This window comes from Bicyclus anynana, chromosome 8 (assembly GCF_947172395.1).
Source record: "Bicyclus anynana chromosome 8, ilBicAnyn1.1, whole genome shotgun sequence".
Taxonomy (NCBI): domain Eukaryota; kingdom Metazoa; phylum Arthropoda; class Insecta; order Lepidoptera; family Nymphalidae; genus Bicyclus; species Bicyclus anynana.
The window spans coordinates 11,598,044-11,622,885 of record NC_069090.1 but is presented as its reverse complement, the minus strand read 5'-3'; the positions used below and the strand labels follow the sequence as shown (position 1 = coordinate 11,622,885).

At 36.0% G+C, this 24,842-nt stretch overlaps 1 protein-coding gene across 2 annotated transcripts in view; it reads left to right on the top strand.

Moving 5' to 3' along the window:
- LOC112048422 (zinc finger CCCH domain-containing protein 13-like) overlaps window positions 1-24,842 on the top strand; it is a 102,137-nt gene that overhangs the window by 59,595 nt on the left and 17,700 nt on the right. For both annotated transcript variants that reach the window (XM_052882791.1, XM_052882790.1), the window contains exons 4-5: window positions 9,070-9,266; window positions 10,664-10,845. In XM_052882791.1, coding sequence (XP_052738751.1) covers window positions 9,102-9,266; window positions 10,664-10,845 — 347 coding nt within the window. In that variant the 5' untranslated portion in view covers window positions 9,070-9,101. The remainder of the gene's footprint in view (window positions 1-9,069; window positions 9,267-10,663; window positions 10,846-24,842) is intronic.

The window sequence follows — 24,842 nt, the reverse complement described above, 5'->3', positions numbered from 1 at the left end:
ATGTACAATGATCAACATTCCGATTTCCCCCCAATTTAAGGCAAACCTGTGCTAGGACGGAGTAGGATCGGATACAACAACAATTCAGCGAGCAGGATTCGAACCGAAAACCTCGGGTCTTGAATACAGTTCCTACTCGGAAGTATTAACTTTAGCATTCGATTGGCAACTACAAACAAAAAGATTTCAAATGTTAGTCAAAGATTTCAAGGTTAGGTGTTATTTTTGCCTCAGTTTGTCGATAGAAATCGATTGAACACGAAATTCGTTCACATAAAATGTAACATCGAATTTTACCATATGCTTAAAATACATAAACATGATGGTAACAAATGGAAATAAAAAATAAACATCACAATACTGTAATTACTTGTAATCCAGCTGCTGGAAGTGATAAAAAGTTGCATTGTAACTTCAACGTATCAATGGTACTTTTAGTCTTCCATATAGATTGAGTCTGTGATAGCTAGACATTCCTCATTATGTAAAAATCCAAAATCAAAATAATTGAGTTTTGAGTCGGCTTAGTTAACAAGCACTTTTGTAACGTCAACTTTTACTAATTGTGGAGACCAGTGTGCCTAGTGGGAGTTTTCAATATTTCCATACTGTTACTATCACGTTGACGTTTACGCAAATTTATATGGATTTGAAACAGTTGTGCAGTAGTGCCACTAGATGGCGCTGTTTCAATTCCTTAGAAATTCGCGTTTACGTTACGTGACAGTAACAGTATCAAACTGCCACTAGGCCCTCAGTTCGAAAAATAGGTCCTACTGTGAAGGGCCGGATCTCTAACAGTTTGTCAGCCCATGACCCTACGATACAACTTTGAAAAGCGCGTATGAGCACACAGAAGAAAATTGATGTAGGTACTTATTCATTTATTAAAAAAAATAAAAAATTAATAACTACAGAAGTACGGAGTTTGGAAAGTGGTGGTCGCAGTTTTAAAAGGGTTAATTTTTTTTATTTTATTAACCCCAACAATTTAAAGATTGTTGGGGTTAATAAAATAAAAAAAATAAAAAACATTCATAAAATAACAAAGATCTAGCACCTACTGGTTCATAGTCATTTCATTAAACGAAACGCAAAGCGTCGATGGCTCATTGTAAACTTAATAGCCTAGCTGTTAACTTTTTCTAACGTCCGATTACATCATACCAACTATCAGTACTTATTAATGGCAAGCCTGCTGGAAGTTTGGTGTTTAAAAATGTATAGTTACTTATGCGTATATATAATAATTGACGTAGCACGCAGGAGGTCCACTTTTATTAATATTATTATTTATTCTTTTTTTAATATTATTCTTTATTGTTTACAAGTTAGCCCTTGACTACAATCTAACCTGATGGTAAGTGATGATGCAGTCTTAGATGGAAGCGGGCTAACTTGATAAGAGTAGGATGAAAATACACACCCCTGTTGGTTTCTATACGACATCGTACCGGAACGTTAAGTAGCTTGGCGGTACGTCTTTGCCGGTAGGGTGGTAAGAAGCCACGACCATAGCCTCCTACGAGCCAGACCTAGAATAATTAAGAAAACAATCGGACAAGCCAGAGATCGAACCCAAATCTTGTAAATTTACTGCGCCACGGTGGCCTCCAACCTGATAGTAAGTGGAAGATCATCGTCTGTAACACAATAAGTAAGTGTCGCCCTCTGTCCTTGTGACTTTTGACTTACCTAGATTTTACGCCCGATTTCAACGCCGCCGATTGTATTTTTCAAAACGGTTCAGTATTTCCCTTACGTATTCAAAACATACAAACAAACACATTAAAACATTAAATCTGCCTCTCTATAATAGTATAGATTACGTCACATAAGTTTGAGCATTAATGTATAGTCATTGTTTCTAGAAATCAATTTTAACGTGTCTTGTCATGGATGTTAATCTGTTGTGTTGCAGAATTGTCTCTAGCAATTATTTTTTATAGTTTATAAAATTACATACTTGAGTTTCGTAATACGACTTTGTGTAGGCAAAATCAGGAAGGTTGTTAGTTCTTTGACTTTGAAAGCCGCTTGAAGGATGCCATTGAAACGTTCTTTGGTTTTGAAAGCCGATTCCGTCAAAGTCAAACACCGTTTATTCAGTATCACAGAACGCTGAAGCTAACGCTTTAGCAAGAAATATACATTCCTTATTCTCATTATATTTGATATTATTTTTTAAATTAGTAGACTAATGGACGCTTGCCACTTCGTTCGCGAGAAATTGGTGTAAGCGGCAACTTAGTGAAACCCAACATCTTTGTTTACAAAGATGTTGGGTTTCACTAAGTTTAATTAAAATTAAAACCCAAAGTAGCGTGTTACATTTGGTTACATTACAATAAATGAACAAAAGCTAAACCAAATTAAATCAAAATGGATTCCAAAAGTAATGTATTGTACTTTATGAACAAAAACTTTGATGCTTTGTCTCCACCCAATCTATTTCTTAAAGAGTCGTAAATTAGGCCAGCACCACTAAAAAGTTGTTCGCTAGCTACCGAGCCCGGTGGACATGACAAATATTGCCGGGCAATTGATTGTAGGGGCTGAAATTCTGTATTTCCATTTACTTTCCACCACATTAACGGATCATCACTAATACTTATACGTTTTTGAACATGTATGAACCTGTCCGGCACAGGCCGTCGCGCGCCGCCCGCTTTGTTTCGTTCGACCTCCGATTGACATCCGATGCAAAAGTATCGGAACCGAAGTCGGAACCGAAAGTGTAATAATAATCGGAAGTTCCGACTTAACGGAACCGGAATCGAAGCTCCGTTACATCTCTGATCTATATACAGGTGGTCGGTAGATGCTTCATACAGCTTCACCTTCTCGATCTTCCTTTCTCGGAGGTAAAGCAAAAATGTGTTTGTCGAAATAAAACTGCTTATTTAGTAGGTACTCCATTTTATTGTTATTTTTTTCTAATCTTATATACGCGATCATGATATATCTGTATAGGAGATAAAAATTTCGAGAAAAATATAAAGATTATTAATTATTATGTTACAGAAAAGTAGATATAAATAGACATTTAAGAAGTTTAAGATATTACAAATCCCGCGGGAACCATGGATTTTTCAGGGATGAAAAGTAGTAGTATGTTATAATCCAGAGTAAAATCTATTTCCATTCCAAATTTCACCCAAATCGCTTTAGTAGTAACAGCGTTAAAGAGTACATCCAAACAAACATACATACAAACTTTCACGTTTATAATATTAGTACGTTAGGATAATGTTTTGCGTGAACCCGAGACTTAAGTTCTATACGAACGCTGCACTTCACACTCAGAATGTGTGACTTGACCGTTTTATGAATAAACTGACAGCGATATTGTATGCGAAATAAATAAACAATAACGTCATAGCTATCTTAAGAGTGTGCAATATGTAATTTGGTGGTTACAAATGGTTCTGGATCTCAGATTCTGGAAAAGTTAGGAGCCTTATATTTAGGTAAATGATATTTCAAAGTGTTAGCTTCGTTATGACTATACAAAATACACAATTTGTAAAACTTTTCTCGATAGTTTATTTTTTTGAAAAATACATGTTTTGCTCACATTTTGCTTTCAATCTCAGGAAAAGCAAACTTATTTTCTTAAATTTTTGTTTTGTATAGAAAATTAGGTATATATCTTGAACATGGCCATTTTGTTTTTCGTTATGTTGTTTAATTTACTTGCAATTAGGTAAAAATAGTTTGGCGCTCACGTCATAAAATTTGCGTCGCGCGTCAATCGCTCCGTGCTTTTCACTCACGTGAAAGTCATAATTCAGCGTCTCGTTTGCGCTTCGAATTTTATCCATATCGTACCGACATGAAGCTTTTATTAATATCAAAGTTAGCGAAGTGCACGTCCTTGTCTCGACACGAATACCTACCAGTCCTACCACACTCGTATAACATTTGCATACGTTGTTGTTCCGCTTGTGACCTCAAAATGTGAGAGAAAATGTGTTAAGCACAGTCTCACAATGTTTTTATAGTAACCGTTAACGCTAAATTGATGAACAACTTGATGTTTACTGGAAAACTATCACCTATAAAAGAGACTACATAGTATGTCATTAAAAAGAGGTAGGTATATTTATAGAGTATCTGCTTAGTAGCAACTGCGTAAAACCTAATATCGACCAATAACGGTAGAGTTAGAATAGCTTACTTCTTTTTATTTTTTAATTTTCCGTGGTTATAAGTCGACATTTTTGTCTTTCTCTTGTCTCCATGTATGCCGTGGTACGAATCTTAGGCTTCATAAAATTCAGGGGTCCCCCACAAAAATTGGCATTGTAACTTTTTAAATGTTACGTTACTTTGAAGCTCATACATTCTAAGCATATACTAATATTATAAAGCTGAAGAGTTTGTTTGTTTGGTTAAACGCGCTAATCTCAAGAACTACTGAACCGATTTGAAAATTTCTTTAAGTGTTAGATAGTCCATTTATCGAAGAAGGCTGTAAGCTATATTTTATCCCTGTATTCCAGCAGGAACGGGAACCACGCGGGTGAAACTGCGCGGCGTCTACTAGTTGTTAATAAAGATGAAATTGGTGAATAGCCCAGCTGGTATTCGTGGCTATAAGGTGGCTGCAGCAGACCTGCCACCTTATAGCTACGCCACTAGATTTGGTTGTTTTGAAATCAAAAAAAAAAATCAAAATCAAAAATCATTTATTTCAAGTAGGCTAGGTAGTAGTTTACAAGCACTTTTGACACGTCAGTTGACTATTTGTAAAGATAGCTGAGAAGATACCGGCAAGAAACTCAACAGTTGCTCTTTTCAAAAAGTCATACAGTATTATAATTTACAATTGATAATTACAATTTCTTATAGTTTTATTTCCTGTGTGAAGGTGGAAGCTGATCCAATGGCCTCCAAGCGCTTTTATCTTTAAGGAACTCATCAATGTTGTAGTAACCTCGACTAAGTAAATGTTTTTTAACACATTGCTTAAAGCTATGCATTGGCAGGTCCATCACAGTCTTGGGGATCTTGTTATAGAAGAGTACACCCAAACCCACAAAAGATTTTTTTACTCTTTGGAGACGATGTGCAGAAATAACTAACTTATGCCCGTGTCTAGTAAGACGTGGGTTTTTGAGGGTTAACTACCCCTGGAAGTTCATAACTTTGTTAGAACTGGTCAAAATAACATCTTAATGCTGTTTAATCTAAATGTTTGTAATCGCTGAGCTTCCCAACATTTATTAAAACGCTATCTTAACACTGTTCTAATAAAGGTGCAGATATAATATAAACGAGAGAATACATACATAAGCAAAATAATAATGAGTGTTCTGTACATTCCTTAAGAATTACAGAAACTTGTGTAATTGGACAAGTAATTAGATAATAATATATTGCATAATAACAAGAAGCTAATTCTAAGATTAGATATAGACGATAATGACCGGGTGATTTATAAGTTTCCTGTCCCTTCAAAACAAGCATTAAGTAGGCATTTCAAGGTTATTATTTTGAATTGCCTTTAAGTGTATGGGCAATTTAGACCTAGGGGAGAATTATTATACTCGTACAGGGAACTTTTTATTTGAACGTAGAGATCCTTATTTTTGGTGGCATTTTGATTTTAATATTAATTAAAGCAAATACTACAGCCAAATTTTTGTTACTGTGCAATATGCCAATAAAAAAAAAAATATTTTTTGACAAGTTAGTTTGTTTTATTAAGGAACTAGCCGACGCACAGCGGTTTTACTCGTAGTCCCCATTTTCGTAAGAATACAGGACAAAACATACCCTATGACACTCACAAATAACGTGGATTTCTAGTAGCAAAGTGGCAAAATAATTTCAGTTTCAGATCGGTTCAGTAGATCTGGTTTTTTTTTTATTATTCTATTCAAGTTAGCCCTTGACTACAATCTCACCTGATGGTAAGTGATGATGCAGTCTAAGATGAAAGCGGGCTAACTTGTTAGGAGGAGGATGAAAATCCACACCCCTTTCGGTTTCTACACGGCATCGTATCGGAACGCTAAATCGCTTGGCGGTACGTCTTTGCCGGTAGGGTGGTAACTAGCCACGGCCGAAGCCTCCCACCAGCCAGACCTGGACAAATTAAGAAAATCTCAATCTGCCCAGTCGGGGATCGAACCCAGGACCTCCGTTTTTGTAAATCCACCGCGCATACCACTGCGCCACGGAGGCCTATAGATTTATTCACTTATTTACCCCAAAGCGTGCCATATAACCACGAAAATAAATTAAATCTTGAATTATGGTAGAAACCTTTATAAATAAGATAATAGGTTATTTCAGAAGCTTTTTAATAAAATACTATAAATGTACTACATATACCCGTACAATTTTGTGAATGGACGTTAAGAGAAAAACAATAAAATGTAACAATAAGTAAAAGCTCGCAAACTACTCTGGCGCAACCGGAAATCGAATCTGGAGAATTGCGCGTTAACTAAGCATTTATGTCGATGCACTCAAGATGATTTCAAAAGAGATGTACGCAACAAGTATATTGAGGCAATTTGTGTAATAAAAACTACTTATACGTAAATAATAATTGAGCAAATTAATTAAAAAGCCCGTAAAAACGTTAAGTAAGTATTAAAAGTACCTACAGTTAATTATTTAGAATAATCGCATCGGAGATTAAATCGTAGTATTGAGTAATTTTATTAGTTTTTGTTAATGTTTGCGGTTTCATGCATTCTCAGTTATTAAGAAATGAAGTCAAGGTTTCAAAGAACATGTGAAGCAACGAACGCGTGAGAGAATTCCTAATACACAGACGGTCAACTGTTTTCAATTTGTAGCAACTTACATAATACTATACCATACAAAATACGTCAATACATAATACTAAATACTTTATGGTATATCATCATCATCATCATGTCAGCCGATGGACGTCCACTGCAGGACATCGGCCTTTTGTAGGGACTTCCAAACATCACGATACTAAGCCATCTGCATCCAGCGAATACCTGCGACTCGCTTGATGTCGTCAGTCCACCTAGTGGTGGGTCGATTCCAGCACCTTGGGAACCCCAACGGCCTTCGAATTATGTGCCCCGCCCATTGCCACATCAGCTTCGCGATCCATTGAGCTATGTCGGTGACTTTAGTTCTTCTGCGGATCTCCTCCTTTCTGATTCGATCACGCAGAGATACTCCTAGCATAGCTCGTTCCATCGCTCGATTTGTGACTATGGTATATACTTGTATGTAGTGTTGTTGATGAATGGATTTTCATTTTAATGTTTATTGGTCTACCGCTTGACCGCAACTTAATAATATAAATTATAATTATGTAGTGACTTATAATTACATTGAAGTATTTAAAGACGTCGTTTATTAGGCCGACAGAGATAAAATAGTTGTTAGGTATGCCAAAAGGATGTTTTTGTCTATTTTAGATAGCCAAGTAAGGGTTATCTAACTTTAAGATTATAATCTTAATCAATAACTTTAAGATAATAATATTAAAGTATTAAAATTCTGGAAATTTGGACTAATATTACTTGGTCCTGATTTCCAAAATGTCACGTTTAAATATAAGGGTTTGTGAGAAAATCTTGAAATTGGATAAACTCACATGATTGCAATATTCATTTCATTATTACACGTATTCATTGGACCTTCTACCTGCTTACTCAAATCCCTTAGTAGCACAACCTTGTGAACATATTGATTTGAATTTAAATCGATGTTTTACTAAGCGATTACACATTTATAGCAAGTTTTAGAAATGTGCGTCCAACGTTGAGAATAGGGTCACCAGAGCGCCAAACCTAATAGCCGGACAGAGCTAGTTTGGCCGGACATTTGGGTAAAAAGGCCGGTCACCCTACATTATAGAGGATTTTGTGTCTCAGTATTAATAGGTACCTACGACAAAAAAAAAGTGCATGTAAAATCAAGCTATTTTTATTAGTACCATAAATCTTGTTAACTTAAAATCGAGTGCGAAATCAGTCTAAGTACTTAATTATTAATTTGTGAAAGAAAGCCATCATTCAAAATTTAGTTTTAAATAATATCAAACGCCGGAACCTCCAAAACCTTCGATTTGGAGGGTGCAAATTTAAAACCAGTTATGGCATACACCTCCACCTTTTCAGTTCGAATGTACATTTTAAGAAATTAAATATCACGTGTTCAAACGGTGAATGAAAACATCGAGAGGAAACCTGCATACCTGAGAATTTTCTTAATTCTCTGCGTGTGTGACGTCTGCCAATCCGCATTGAGCCAGTGCGGTGGACTACTGGTCTAACCCTCAATCTAAGAGGAGACTCGTGCTCAATAATGAGCCGAATATGGGTTGTTAACGATGATGACGTAATCAAAAAGCCAAAACATGTCCGGCTTTATCCGAACGCCTGGCAACGCTAGTCGAGTCTTATAAATTTACCTACCGACGCAAGGCCTAAGTCCAATGCCCTTATTTTGCAACAGTTACGTGATCTGACATAGCTGATTTTAATATAGTCAATACGAGTATGTTACATGTCCAATACAAATAGGCAGTACGGAATTTTATTATTCTACGCTACCAGAATACCTAATTAGGACTGAAATAATTTGTTTAGGTACTTATATATATTTATTTAAATAAAAAGAAACATTAGCTATAAAAATAAAACGTGATTCTTTTCGTGTGGTGAACACAAGATGTTATCGTGGACTATTTTATGTACCTACTCGTATATTGCCAAGAAGTGGGTAATAAATAAACAATCATTGGATACAAAATTCCAAATGTCCAATCCAAATATTATTTTAAGAATTCTTATATAAACGACTAGCTGACGTTCCGCGGTTTCACCCGCATAGTTCCCGTTCCCGTGAGAATACGTTCTCGTAGATAAAATAGATTTGGCACTCACAAATTAACGTGGTAAAAGGATTTTCAAAATCTGTATAATCATAATAAAGATATTTTCAAATCGGACCAGTAGTTCCTGAGATGAGTTCAACCAAACAAACAAACTCTTCAGCTTTATAATATTAGTATAGATAACCAACCTATCAAGTATAATAAAATGTATTCTCTTTTATTTCTAGATATTCAACAATGACATAGGAGCCCCGACAAAATGGCGTTGCGACTCAAGAAGGATATAAAGAAAGCTTCATACTACGTGTGGTTCCTCGGCGCGCAGGAATCGCGAGGACTCAGGGGGGAGGAGTTCGCCATCCCCGCTATACGACTGCTGGAGGAGAGGGCCAGAGACTTGGAACCTTTTAAGGTTACGCTACAGGTAAAACACTGTAACCTTTTATAATACCGTTTCCCAGGCGTTTTAGGAACAGATCATTCAAAGAAAAGCTTAGAAAAGCAATCTTATAATAACGCGCCCTCGTGCGTGAATTCTTTTACTTCAAATGAGAGACTAGCTGACGCCGCGCGGTTTCACCCGCGTGGTTCCCGTTCCCTTAGGAATACGGGGATAATATATAGCCTTCCTCGATAAATGGGCTATCTAACACTGAAAGAATTTTTAAAATCGGGCCAGTAGTTCCTGAGATTAGCGCAATCAAGCAAACAAACAAACAAACTCTTCAGATTTATAATATTAGTAAAGATAAATCACTGTGGATTGTGGAAGGTTACACCGTAGATTAAAAGAACTCTTTTTAGCGCAAGCCATAGTAAGTTTTCTTATAAGTTATGTCGTCTTTCTCAGCCCGGAGTTGGGAAGTGGGGGTGTTACTCCCTCGTACCTCGGAGAGCATGTTAAGTCCAGTTAAAGTATTTAACTTTATTACCATAAGCCCGCCATCTCTCATTGGAGTAGCGTGGTGGGTATAAGCTCAATTTCCCCTTTCCTTTAGAAGGAGGGAGGCCGGGCCCTCAGGCCCTGTACTAGGTCGTTTAAATAGGCTAATAACGATAGTAAAGTGATAGTTATAGCAGGCCAAAGTAAACTATCTTTTTTTTTTATTCTTTACAAGTTAGCCCTTGACTACAATCTCACCTGATGGTAAGTGATGATGCAATCTAAGATGGAAGCGGGCTAACTTGTTAGGAGGAGGATGAAAATCCACACCCCTTTCGGTTTCTACACTACATCGTACCGGAACGCTAAATCGCTTGGCGGTACGTCTTTGTCGATAGGGTGGTAACTAGCCACGGGCAAAGGCTCCCACCAGCTAGATCTGGGCCAATTAAAAAACCCTTAATCGGCCCAGCTGGGGATCGAACCCAGGACCTCCGTCTTGTAAATCCATCGCGCACACCACTACGCCACGGAGGGTGTGTGCTTGGGAAGTGTTTAGGAACGGGTGCTACCCATTCCCATGCGAATACGGGGATAAAATAATGTCACTAATGTCACTAATTATCTCCAAAACTATTAGTCAGATTTTGATGCTGTTTTAGGTTATAGTTTTTAGTTTAACGGTGCACGTTTCACGGTCGCGTAGATAATAATAGGTGGTAACGCACCTGAACGCTGCAATAAATATTTAGTTGTGCAAAACCGAATGGGTTGATTAGCGAAGGTTGAAATTTATTATAGTTATAGCAGCTTTGACGAATAATCTCTTTAATTTGGAGATTTTAAAATCGAGATTTATTCATTTTTTTTAAATTTTCTTCTTATTATTACAAGCCATGATAAGTTTGCTTATTGTAATGTCTTTTTTCGCTTCCTAGGTATCCCACAAAGGTCTCAAAATCATCCAGAATGTGACATCGAAAGGCAAGCAGCAGACCATCAAGCATTTCATCCCTCACGGCAGCATCACTAGCGCCGTGGTGCAAGGAGACGTTGTTGCGTGCGTTCTCCTGCTCTACAACCCGATCACTGGCTGTCCCGTACACGTGCATGCGTACAGGTACGTACTGGCCATAGATAATAGAGAAATTAATTTGTATTTACGTATAATATGTTAGATGCACAGGTGTATATGTGCATCTAACATATTGCACTCTGTGTCCCTTCCTTCTCATTAGTTCAGAATGCGGGACCAGACCCTAAATCGTTCAAATGTAAATCTATCTCAGCATACTACTTACTTACTTATCAACCTATATTTGGCTCACTGCTGAGCTCTAGTCTCGAAGAAAATTCTCAGGTATGCAAGTTTCCTCACGATGTTTTTCCTTCAACGCTTGAGACACGTGATATTTAATTTCTTAAAATGCACACAGGCATGCACATCCAACTTTTACAAGTTGGAGGTGCATGCCCCGGACCGAATTCGAACCCACACCCTCCGGAATCGGAGGCAGAGGTCATATTCACTGGGCTATATCAGCGTAGTATGAGGAACTGTGTCCCCAGTCACCAGTCACAAAATGGACGACAGGGTTTTACGTTTGGAAAATTTGAAAAATACATGATTTTTAAATTAAGTTTTATAAGAAATCCTTAACTTTTATTAATTCCTTCTGAATTCGGGTCTTTATTCCATGTACTATGCGAAATTAATATTTTTTATAATAAATTTAATATGAGTCAACAACCACCACCGTACTAACCTATAGTAGGAACATGGGCTAACAAAATTTCAGCCTTCATCTAATGAGGGTATGTCTGGCTATCACAGACTCTCGTTTTAAAGTGTAGACAACATGACAAATCAAATTGTTTTTATATCATCCGCTAATTGACTCAAAGTCAACATTCGAAAACTAACTAGACTGTACCTAGGTATCTAAGTACTATTGGAAAATCGCTGTCTGAAGATCATTCCATATAGCGGTGAAAGGGATGACACTGAGCTAGAACTTTCTAGTCTTATTAATTTTACCGAAAAAGGTGATGAAAGTAGGATCCTAGTTATATGGGCAGATATAAGAATATGGATGAAGATATTTACAATTTCATCCTTTATGTAGGTGAATAAAAGTAAAAGTTACAACAGAAAACGTACGGTCGTGATTTGCTCATTTCCACAAAACGACATCAAAAGGAATTGTATTTCGTGCTGTAATGCAAAATGTGTTTATTTATGATGGAATAAAACAAACAGTTTCTACGTAGGAACTCACATTCGTATTCATAACTAGCATACGCCAGCAACTTCGTCCGCGTAAAAGTTAGTTTTTCACAAATCTCGCGGAAACCATGTATTTTTAGATATGTTTATATGTTACTCAATCATCATCATCATTATCAACCCATATTCGGCTCACTGCTCGGCTCCAGTCTCCTCTCAGAACGAGAGGGGTTAGGCCAATAGTCCACCACGCTGGTCCAATGCGGATTGGCAGACTTGACACACGCAGAGAACTGAGAAAATTCTCTGGTATGCAGATTTCCTTCACCGTCTGAGACACGTGATATTTAATTTCTAAAAATACACACAACTGAAAAGTTGGAGGTGCATGCCCCGGACCGGATTCGAACCCACACCCTCCGGAATCGAAGGCAGAGGTCATATCCACTGGGCTATCACGGCTATATGTTGCTCAATAACCTGACCTATCTTTAAGTGAAAGTAAAAGACAAAAAGTAAAATTGTCTAGGCAAAAAGTTATTTCTACCAAAGTTTAATTTTTGATATCTACTCATAGCACAAGGAAGCAATAAACTCACAATTAATTTATTTAGAAAATTCGCTATTCGGTATGAAACCAGATAAATTTTCGTCCGCTTACGAATCGTAAACCTCCATTTTTATTTCACGTCAACGTAGGACCCCGCCGAGTCTTCCGTAGACCCTTGGGGATCCACCTAAACCATTTTGGGAATTGGTTTAAAGCGTCATTTTTCGTCTATCAAAACGAATAGTTTTCAAAATCAGTTCCAAATAGATTGGTATCTTGGATATATTTCATATCATGGATTAAAAACTCGAAACTGAGCTGAATTGTGAAAGTTTATACATGTAATAAGTAGACCAACTTAAGTTCTAAAAGCAACGCGAAAGTTTCAAAGACGAAATTATCAAGTGGGTTGATAAATTACTAGCTCTAAGAACTGTCTGTAGTAATGCATGTAAATACATACGGTTCTACCTATATCTATACTTCTATTCTATACTTATATATAAAGCTGAAGAGTTTGTTTGTTTGTTTGATTGAACGCGCTAATCTCAGGAACTACTGGTCCGGCTATAGGCTATATGGCTATAGGCTATATATTATATCCGTATTCATACGGGAACGGGAACCACGCGGGCGAAAACGCGCGGCGTCAGCTAGTCTTGTAATAAGAAGCAATTTCTGATGATACAAGAGCCCGCGACTTCATCCGCCAGAAATTCGATGTAAATTTTTATATATCTATCTGAAAAGAAAGATATCCATCGCGGATTTTTTTGTAAATTTACAATTATAGAGATCTCACCATGTATGATTTATTATTTTATTATAAATCCTAAAGGGATTGGACAACGTTTTTGATGAATTTTCATAAGTGGCTTGACTTTTTTGATAAGTATAAATATTTTTTACGTTTTACAAATTTTATTACGTTTAAAAAGTCCAGTGCAGTTTAGCCCAGTGGATATGACCTCTGCCTCCGATTCCGGAGGGTGTGGGTTCGAATCCGGTCCGGGGCATGCACCTCCAACTTTTCAGTTGTGTGCATTTTAAGAAATCAAATATCACGTGTCTCAAACGGTGAAGGAAAAAATCGTGAGGAAACCTGCATACCAGAGATTTTTCTTAATTCTCTGCGTGTGTGAAGTCTGCCAATCCGCATTGGGCCAGCGTGGTGGACTATTGGCTTAACCCCTCTCATTCTGAGAGGAGACTCGAGCTCAGCAGTGAGCCGAATATGGGTTGATAACGACGAGATCTAACAAAGCAATATCACAATTTTCAGCAAGAAAGGTCAAATAATATCCCCATTATATCAAAATGCCAAATCATTTAGAGTATTTTTCAAACACATTGTGTTATGTATACAATGTGACGCCCATGTTGCAAGCTGTTCGAAGGCTTTTCGTCTACCTACTAGATCAAAATAATTGCTTTTATAATCAGTACGTACGTGATGTGTGTAATGAGATGCAGTAAAAACATAATACGGCCACGGGTAAAAACGCTCCAAGCAAAACCTCTTGCGTTTTTTGCTTGAAAATGACTAATAGTAGAATGAATACGCGTGATTTCGCCTATCTGTCTCATTGAGTATTTTATGAGAGGAATTTACCAGTTTTATTTACGTACTTTCTCCATGACCCTTGTAAATCAACTTTCATACAAAGTTTCCTCTGACATAGGGGGTTTGGGAAAGAAGAATTTCCAAAAAAAAAGTATTTTCTTAGTGAGACAAAAGGTTCAGTAGTTTCTCAGAGCATTGAGCTATAATAGTCAAGTCAGTCGTTTATACATCATCATCATTAACATATTAACATATACATCAACCTATATTAGGCTCACTGTTGAGCACGAGAACCCTCTCAGAATGAGATGGGTTAGGCCAATAGTCCACCATGCTGGCTCAATGTGGATTGGCAGACTTTACACACCTAGAGAATTAAGAAAATTCTCAGGTAGCAAGGTTTCCTTCACCGTCCGAGACACGTGATATTTAATTTCTTAAAATGCACGTAACTGAAAAGTTGGAGGTGCATGCCCCGGACCATATTCGAACCTACGCCCTGCGAAGGCAAGCGTTATATCCACTGGGATATCACCATTGTATAATACAGTACTAATCGTCGTTTACACAGTATAGTATATTTGAGTATATCCAGTCAACCTACATAGAGCAGCGAGGTAGACTTAAGCTCCAAATCATACATCATATGGCGAGCGAGGTTTCCCCTAATTTGGTTTATTTGCATAGGGTAAGTCCAGGATAGATGCCCCATTTTTCGAAAATGCTAAATAACTCTGAATTTTATAATCTTAGAGCATTGCGTTCTTTGGGAGATATTAAATACATTTCTTAATGTTCTACATTATCTGAATCGTTCTGATATAGACTGTGAAGATTTTGTGTAAATTGTAATTTTTTGGATCTCTAAAAAATGGGATAGACGCCTACTGTGGCGGATAGATGACTTATCATGAAAAAACTTCTGAGGATAGGTGTCCTTAGTGGCGATTGGCGACTTAGTTTAAACATTGTAGTTGGTTTGTTCTGAAATCAAACAACTATATTATTATAATCAGTCTTTATGGTGTTTTATATAACTTTCATTTTCATTTCTTAGCCATCTTCGTTAAAGTTATGCTTTAGCTGTATAATGCTGTAGCTTTGTAGCAAACTGGTATGCCAACTGACGTGTTGCTGTTCGGTCCGGCGGAAACTCCGGCTTCTTCTAATTTGAATGTAAGAGCCACGAGTCGTTTTTTGTTATTATAGGATGTTTTCATAAAACAAATAAAAATGAATGCTGGATATATATAATTTTTTTTTAGTAATAATTATGCCAGATAGTAACTACAATGATATGATACAATAAAATACAAAGTAAAAGTAAATCAAATTTAAAACAACAGTACATATACAGTTATTTTGAAAATAAGATTTGCTATTAATGGCAAATCTTCGTCTTAATATTTTAGATGGTATTTCTTATATTCTAGAAATCTGAATTACGCCTTTCTCTCCCTTTTTCATCTCTTCAAATGCTGCTAGCATACTGTCTTCGAACGAAGGACAACACCTTGTTTTCTTTTATATTTACGAGGCATTTTGATCTCCTGCAACAATACAACACTTATAATAAACAGTTGGGGATAGTTGCCCTTAGGGGCATCTATCCTAATAAAAAAAGGGGCAACTATACTTTTTGTAGGGGATAGATGCCTTTATCGATAAAAACAAAAGATGAGTTTCAATTACTATAAAATCTATCAGTTTACATAGGCTAAACTTCAAAGCAAGCTATCAAATAGAAAAACTGATGAAAGTACTTACGAATCTTATTTTGGCGCCTTTTGTCGTCTCACCGCGGAAGATTTTTACTCATACAGACGAAGCGCATGCACTCCGGTCGAAATTTCTCCCGACACTAAGGTTTGCAGGGGGAGGACTCGTTACTTACAGTAAAATTTAACTCCTACAGTGCTCCTAACATAGTGAAATAAAAATCAAGTCATCTATCCCACTGGGGCATCTATCCTGGACTTACCCTACTCTGTTAATAGTGGTTGATCACTCTGGATAAAATAAAATTAAATAAGGCAAAACTAAGAAAAGTAGTCTGGTTGCTCGTAGTTCTATGATTTTGATACGAAAAAGAAAGCTTCACCTGCAAACATCTATGCCAAAGCTAAACTACAAACATCTCCCAACGGGTCTATAAAATTATGCGCGCCCTAAAAGCTTTTTAAGCTAAGCATAAGCAAGCCATTCGTATTCCGCAAACTGCGTGCGCCACAGACTACGAAGCAGCCAACAGGTTAGCGATTAAACGCCAGATAAATCACCGGTAGGCCATTGACCGACAGAAAAATAACTACGTAAGTGTTACTGTGCTTACCGTGAATAACAGTAATTGTATTTGCAAAATATTTTAAGGTGCCTCGTATTTTACAAGTACTTGCTAGAAGAACTAACAGTAAGAACTAGGTGTGTTCTTAAGGCCTTATTCGCACTAGAGTTTCTTTAACGGACGTTAAAAAGCGTTCAAATACATCAACATGTACATACATCATTACGCTTTTTTCCCTCTCAAAAATGACAGATTGACATTTGACAGATAATATAGTGTCATCTGTCAACGTCACTGATCACAGACAGTCGATAGATGCGCCAAATTTAAATTGGGTATACCCTACATACATGGTATGCCCTTACATATGTTCACACGACAGCGTTTTTAAAACACGTCGCTTTTCTATCGAGCAGTATTGCATTTTCAATTTTGGGCGCTAAAAATAGAACATGAATTAAATTAAGAACGTAAATAAAAGCGCTATTGCTGGGTTTTAACGTATCGCTTTTTTAACTCTCGTGCGAATGAAGACTCAGCCCTCATTCACACGAGAGTTTTTTTCAACGGACATTAAAAAAGCTTTCAAATATATGAAGTTAAGTGAAGGTCTATATTCAACGCCCAAAATTGAAAAATGCATTTGATATATAACGCTTTTTTACCGTCCGTTAAAAAAAGTCTCGTGCTAATGAGGGCTTAGACTTGAGATATTTTATTTAAAATGAAAATCATAAATTAATTCAAACGTAATAACTTTCGAGTTTCCTACAATTAGTTACAATACTCATTTTACTAGCTTTTGTTTGTTAATATATTATTCCAAATTTTGTAACGGATTTTTTTAACTTAATCATCCCTCAACGGTTAAAATGAAATTTTGAATATATTTATTACGTTTAATTTACATCATTAGGAATTAAAAAAATGGCGGACCATTTAATTTATTTTATACTCCTTTATATGTACAAATTAAAAATAAAATTTGATTACAGTAAACTTGTTTTAAAATGTATAATATATAAGAATTTAATTTTAGAGCCTAGTTAACATTTTGATCTTTTAGACATTAAATGTGCCCTTTAGAGAAAATTCAGAATGGAGCAAAACCTAAACATAGCTGACATTTACCGCGACTCTGACTGTAGCAATTCCCTTGAATAGCGGTACCTACAGCTCATCTTCATAAAGCTTGGGCACACAGACACCGAATCTGATAGGCGTCGCGTAATACTGTCCACTAGTTTTCATGTAAATTAATTCTGTGAACTACGTATTTTATAAATTTAAAATTGGAATTGTTGTATAAAAAAAAGTCATTTTTTAAAGTCATCTAAAAGCCTGAGAAAGTTCATTCAAAATCTTAAATATATTAAATTACTGTAAAAGTTAAGATGTCGTAAAGTTAAGATTTAAACTATTGTTTATTATTGTATAAATGTCTAAGGGAATCTACAACGAACTGAGAAATTTAAAGGTTTTGAGGGACATTTATAGCATTTTTATATATATTAAAAAATTTCATACTCGTACTCATAAATACCTAATACTTAATTACATCAGGTATGGTATAGTTTCGCACAGTATAGATGCAAATACAGCTGAACTATACTATTGTGTGACGAGGTTAAAAACCTTCCACACAATTTCAAGCAAAAATATTCAGTGTTCTAACGCCATAAGTTCCTTTTTACTTTGCACTAGTGAAGAATCCTTAAATTATAGCATACCTTTTCAAGGATTGTAACATAAGCATTATTATTTCCACTTAATAGTATTGTAAATTGCCAGTAATGTCGTAGATACGGTCGTTTGCATAATTCAACTTGGCAGGGATGTTCAAAAGGTTATTTTGAGCAATCTCTGTTTGTAAACTTAATTGTTACAAAATTGCCAGGTTAATTTCCATTCCTCCATTATATCATTACCCATGCTAGATATATATAATATAGATGATATTCTATACTAATCTATACTAATATTATAAAGCTGAAGAGTTTGTTTATTTGTTTGATTGAACGCGCTAATCTCAGGAACTACTGGTCCGATTTGAAAAATTCTTTCAGTATTCGATAGCCCATTTATCGAGGAAGACCATAGGCTTAATATTATCCCCATATTCCTACAGGGACAGGAATCAAGCGGGTGAAACCGCGCGGTGTCAGCAAGTATTACCTTTAAAGCTAAAGAGTTCGATGTTCAGTCGAATGTGCTAATCTCAAAAACTACGGGTGCGAATTGGAAAATTCTTTTTTTGTTGAAGAATCCATTTAACATGGAAGGCTATGGTTACATAGTATAACGCTACGTTTCAAACATTAAGTACCTGACGTTTTAAAAGTGCTTATAAACTGAGCCTAATTGAAATAAATGAATTTTGACTTTGACTTTTACGACCAATAGGAACGAAAAATCGACCAACATTGGGCGAAATCGGAAGGAATTATTTCTATTGAAAGCTTCCGTTACGTGCGCTGCGTTACCGGTAACAATTAAAGATACCTACACATAGATAATGTATGACGGAATTGTTATTTGTTCCTTTTTTAAAATTAAACAAAAACGTCTGCGACGGCATAGGTTTATATTTTAAGGTCGACTTTTGTAATCTACAACGAAATCTACGCGGACGATATCATAGGGATCCTTTAGTACAATATGTTTAAAACCTTACATGATTTTTTGTCAATCCACTCTACAACGGCGTTGTTCACACTAGTTGGTTTAAAGTCCCCTTCTGTGTACTTAATAACCAGCCGTGCCTGTAGTTTCATTCGCGCGTAATTAAAAAAAGATGCCATACTATGATGATTTAATTTTATTATATAAAAATAGGTTTAATGAGAATTAGACCTTCATTGTCAACAACAACAAAACATTATTCGTTCTTCATTAGGTTCCAGGTGAAAGGTAAGAAAGACTAAGGTTAGAAAGCCCGTCTCATTAGCGGAGGAGGTTTCTACCTTAACCTTCACCTGTGAAAGTAACTCGTTAAAACTGAAATTTATAGCATTAATTTACGAGACCAAATTTAAAAATACATATTACCTGTGGTAAGTTAATTGTTGATTTACTTTAAAAATTCTTTTTTTAAAATTGCTATAATTTGTCGGATAAAATACTATAATATACACGAGACAGTTATAGTAAAGGAAGTGCTGATTTTTTACTTTTAATATCGATGTACGGTTTATTTTGCGTTTTTATAACCCGGTCAAACCATCCGATGGCTCTGATCGTTACAAATCCACTCCAGATAGGAGGAACGTGGTAAATTCAAACTCCATATCCTCACTTTTTAACCGACTTCCAAAAAGGAGTAGGTTCTACGTTCGGCTGTATGCATTTTTTTTATAAAAAGAAGTCCAGTCCTTGTAGCCAAATGGGACATCGATTCTCTTTCTACAATCGCAAACGCTTCGAAAACTAGAAAAATGTATGCGAATGACATTCGCTATCGCCAGGTCACGTGATCAAGATCTGTGATTCTCATTTTTTTAGTTTTTTCTAGTTTTCGAAGCGTTTACGATCGTAGAAAGAGAATCGACGTGCCACTTGGTTATAGGGCCTGCTCTTATAAAAATACTCTGAACCGTTAAAAATACTCTGGTATTGATGAGGTATTCATATTTAAATACTTATCAACAACTCGTTATAGTAAAATTTCCATAATTACTCGTATATTCACTTCAAGTTTCAGTCAATCCCTTGACATTCTTAACAGTAAAATTAAGCACCCAGTATACTTCACAATAAAATGAAGTCCTAACAAGTAATCATAATAACACAAAAGCAGCCAAGTTCTTACAAAACCACAACGCGCCTTGAAGATAATGAGCGGCATGATTGACATAATAAGCTTCAGATGTTCCAACAAAAGCCTGATGAAACGAACACAATATCTCATATTGATTGACTCCGAATGTCCTCAAATGCATGGGAACGTCGTGAATAAAGATTTTGAAGAGAAAGTGTGCTACAGTACTCATTCAGACGTTTGCCTGGCAATTCTATTGTTGCTAGCGAATTAGTCATGTCTTTATAATTTGCCCGCGCTAATGATTAGCACTGGGAAACCAAAGATCGTGGCGGGTCAGCCGCTATAGCCAAGTTACACATCGATTCTGTTTCTACGATCGCAAACGCTTCGATAACTAGAAAAATGTATGGGAATGACATTTGTAATTGACAGGTCACGTGATCAAGATCTGTCATTCTCATACATTTTTTTGGTTTCCGAAGCGTTTGCGATCGTAGAAAAAAAAACGACGTACCAATTGGCTAAAGGGGCAGTTTTCTTCAGCTATTGTCTCTGAAATAAAAGCTTCCTATTATTATAATCCTCGAAAAGTAAATTCCTCAAAAAATAGGGCGTGGCTGTGTCATGAACACGGCCATGTATTAAACGAGTCGCAAAATGGAAATCTTGAAACACAGCAAAATTATCTCATAATGTTATGCATATATGCTGGATGCGTCAGATTTTTAACGGATGTTAAAAAACTCTCGTGCGAATAAATGTGCGAAAAATTAAAATATAGTATGAAGTTAAATGAAGGTCTATTTCCAACGCCCAAAATTGAAAATGCAACACAGCTCGAAAACATACACTTGGGAACGCATTTCTTGTATCAGAACGTCCGTCAAAAAACCTCTCGTGCGAATGAGGGCTCACGGTCCACGAGCGTAACTAATTATTTGATCCTTTAGCTGTCCAATAGTTTAATTAAATTTTGTATAGACACAATCTATACTTATTTAATTGAAATAAAAACTGTATAATTTTGAATTGTATGTTTTTTTAAATTATTTTTTGACTATGACAGGCTTCCGACGACCTCGCCATCAAGAAATTTTAATGACGTATTCAAAGAATCAAAAGAATTAAGAATAATATTAATAAATTGAATTCAATACCACCACCGTCCAATAACAATTGTTAGTACGAGTGTAATGGGGATGATGACTAGGTATGAATATTTTAATTTTTATGATACATTCGGGTAAATAAGGTCAATGTTAACTAATTTATACATAAAAAGCAAAGATTGTCTGGATATTTGCAAAATAAATAAGATTACAAAATTTCAAAATCTATTAAATTTTTTTTATCATAATTAGATGAAAATTCATACAGTTTTAGCTTCCTTACATTAAGGTGACATTTTTCAATAAATGAACTATAAACATAAACGCATAAATAACAAAGATATTAGTAATTTTTTTTGAACGCCCATACGAACCTAACGATCAGCGAGCCAACGACGTCACTAAATCGTACCATTTTGTATGGAGCGTTTTTCAGGGATCCGCGGCAGCGCCGCAAATCTGACCCTTTAAATCCCTGTAGCTCCGAAAGTAATGATCGCAGATAACCTGTTACTTTTACAAAATTGCTTTACTATTAGTATATTCTTAATTTATATACAATTAATTTAAACACACCTTCTCGCTATTGAAGTACCTTCAAGCAAGCGCGCAATCACGCAAGCGTGATTTACGGCTGTTTAATTTCATTACCGTCTATTAATAGTTAATCTTTCACTAATCATCGTAAAACAACCATGGCACGCAATTACTGACAAGGAACCATCTTCGAAACAACCGTTATAGAAATTTAAATAGCCATCAATGAAAATCAGAAGAGGTGCGTTTAACCTTCAACTTGTAAATAATTGAAAAAAAATAAAAATTGATGTTACATCTTTGTACCAGCAGACAAAACCAGATTCCATTTAGAAAATAAACATGCCGAACATGACTTTCGCTGGGAATCGAACCTCAGATCCCCCGGTTTTAACACCGTCCCGTGTGTAATAATCTGATCTAAAATTGACAGCGCCTTACACAAATGACAATAAGACCGCCATTACCGCCAATGAGCGCCATTATGACATTAGCGCCGCGTCTGGGTGATTTCTTTCATGAAAAGGACTATACACAAATACTTTCTTAAACACATAGACGAACGGACTGAAATCGTAAACGTTAGCCGTTTACGATTTCAGTCTGTGATTATCTGTGTGATTATATAATCGAAATATATAAACAAAGTCATGACTAAGAACCACGATTACGCTACTATAGTTTTAATTCTAAAACATAGATTACTTATACCTAACTTAGTTAGTAGAAGAGGCAAAATATGTACATGTATGGAATGCAAGTTGCATATACTAGAACCTGCGTTCTAACCGCTTATAAATAGAAAGTCGAAGTTATGAAGCCTCTTTGAAGATACGAAAGCGCGTAAAAGATAATCTACGAATATACTCGTAAATAAACTTGATAATGTCTACTCTCCCTGTCTAAGTAATCGCTTAATGAAGTATAACTTAGTGATTAACGTCTATGTACGCAATAAATTACATGTCATTAATTTCATATGTTATAATCATGTTGGATCTAACAAGTGCCAACTAAAGGTCTGGCGTCCATACGTTCTGTGGCTACTATCCTTTTAGAATTAAATAGTATAGTATGGTTCTTAGCCTGCATGGCGAGACCATCCACCTTTTAGTAAAGCTAAAACTTTGTCAGTTTAATCATGAAGTTCGAACCACGGTGGCTTTGGGAGGTAGCAGGTTTCAAAAACTTCAATTCTAAAGTCCTCTCGTCAGGGGTTGCCTGCTAGAGATTGCTTATAGCAATAAAGCCACCTTTGAATGCTAATTATGTTTTAAATCATTTTTTATTTGTTGTGTGCAATAAAGCATTTCATCTTCTTCTTCAATTGTCCAAGTTTAAAACATAACATTGTTCTATTTTCTACTGAATATCATGAGAATTCATGTTCCCAGTCCAAAACATTTTGCTTAGTGGCACCTCTTTGCTAGAGACACTTTAATTTCGATTGTTCATCAGTGTTTCGAAGGGTTACCACGAAGCTAAGAAACTGGCAACTGAGGGATATGATTCCTCATTATCATAACGTGGAAAATATAAACATGTTACGTTTTATACACGGAGTGTATTCAAAGTTCAGACCCACAAGATCTGAACAAAACACATTTTTTTGTGACACACACGACTAAACATAACTGTGTGAAAGTATAATTATAGTAATATTATAAATAGGAAAGACTGATTGTTTGTGCGTCTGCTTGCATTGAAAAGGCTCTGTAAGTACTGAACCGATTTGAAAAATTCATTCACTATTAGAAAGCTACACTATCCCTGAGTGCTGTAGGCTATATTTGATCCCCGTATTTCTACAAGAACGGGAACCACGCGGGTGAAACCGCGCGGCGTCTGTTAGTAATATAATAAAGAGGTAAAGTTTGTGGTATTGTTGGAGATTATCTCTCGATCTACTGAACTGATTTTGATACTTTTTTTTACCACTAGAAAGCCACGTTATTTGTGAGTGTCATGAGCAATTTTATCTTCGTGTTTTCACGGTAACAGGAACTAAGTGGATGCGCCGGCGCGGGGCGTCGGCTAGTTCTAAATATAAATAAATAATGCTCTTATCTGGCTGCTGAGTAAACAAATTAAATGATAAATCGCTTATCTTGTCCAGTATGAAGCTTCTATAACTTATAAGGCAAGATTTCAACACTTCGCTTTCTTGGCTATTGCTCGAGGTCAATGCTACTAGATAATTTTAGATAGCTGTTTTATGTTAGTACTTTAAGATGATGATGATATTTATATAGATACCACACACTTAAAAATTTAAAGAAGTTTACCAAAGCTACTTCAACATAAATATTATTTTTGTTTTTTTTCGTCTAACTACTTAAACTACTACTTAAAACACCACAGTGTAAAGTTTGTCGAATTGTTTTTACCCAAGGAAAGAATTGATAAGCTAATAACGGCTAGGCGTAGGCGTTCAAGGTTTCTAGATGTTGTTTACAGAGCTGATAAATACTATACCTATTTTAACCTTCTGATTACTGATACCTATTGACAGCAGCATTTTTTGTTTGTACTTAATCATAATAATTATTTAACTAATGCAACGCTGAATGTCCTTATACAACAAGCCTTATTATGAAGGCACACACCTTCAACTACTGACCATAAAATGCAATATAACTTTGTAATATAAAAACATCGTACTTTACTTTATAAGGGTATCACGGTTAATCAACTTTGAAATAGGCAAAAGGTTAGACATTATTTATGAAGATAGACCTTGTCACAAATAGCTAGCAAGTCGACGGCTGCGACCCCGGCGGATGCCTCGCCGTGATATGCCAGAGATGTTGCCACAGGTGTAAATGCTTGGTAATGCAAGCTTCGTAACTTAGTTAGTACTGCAGTGAGATTAGGGATGATGACAGTTTTTTAAATTGTATATATATTAAGAGTATGCCAATAGTAAAGCAATTTTGTAAAAGTAACAGGGTATCTGCGATCATTACTTTCGGAGCTACAGGGTTTTAAAGGGTCAGATTTGCGGCGCTGCCGCGGATCCCTGAAAAACGCCCATACAAAATGGTACGAACTTATGACGTCGTAGGCAATTAATGATCGTTAGATTT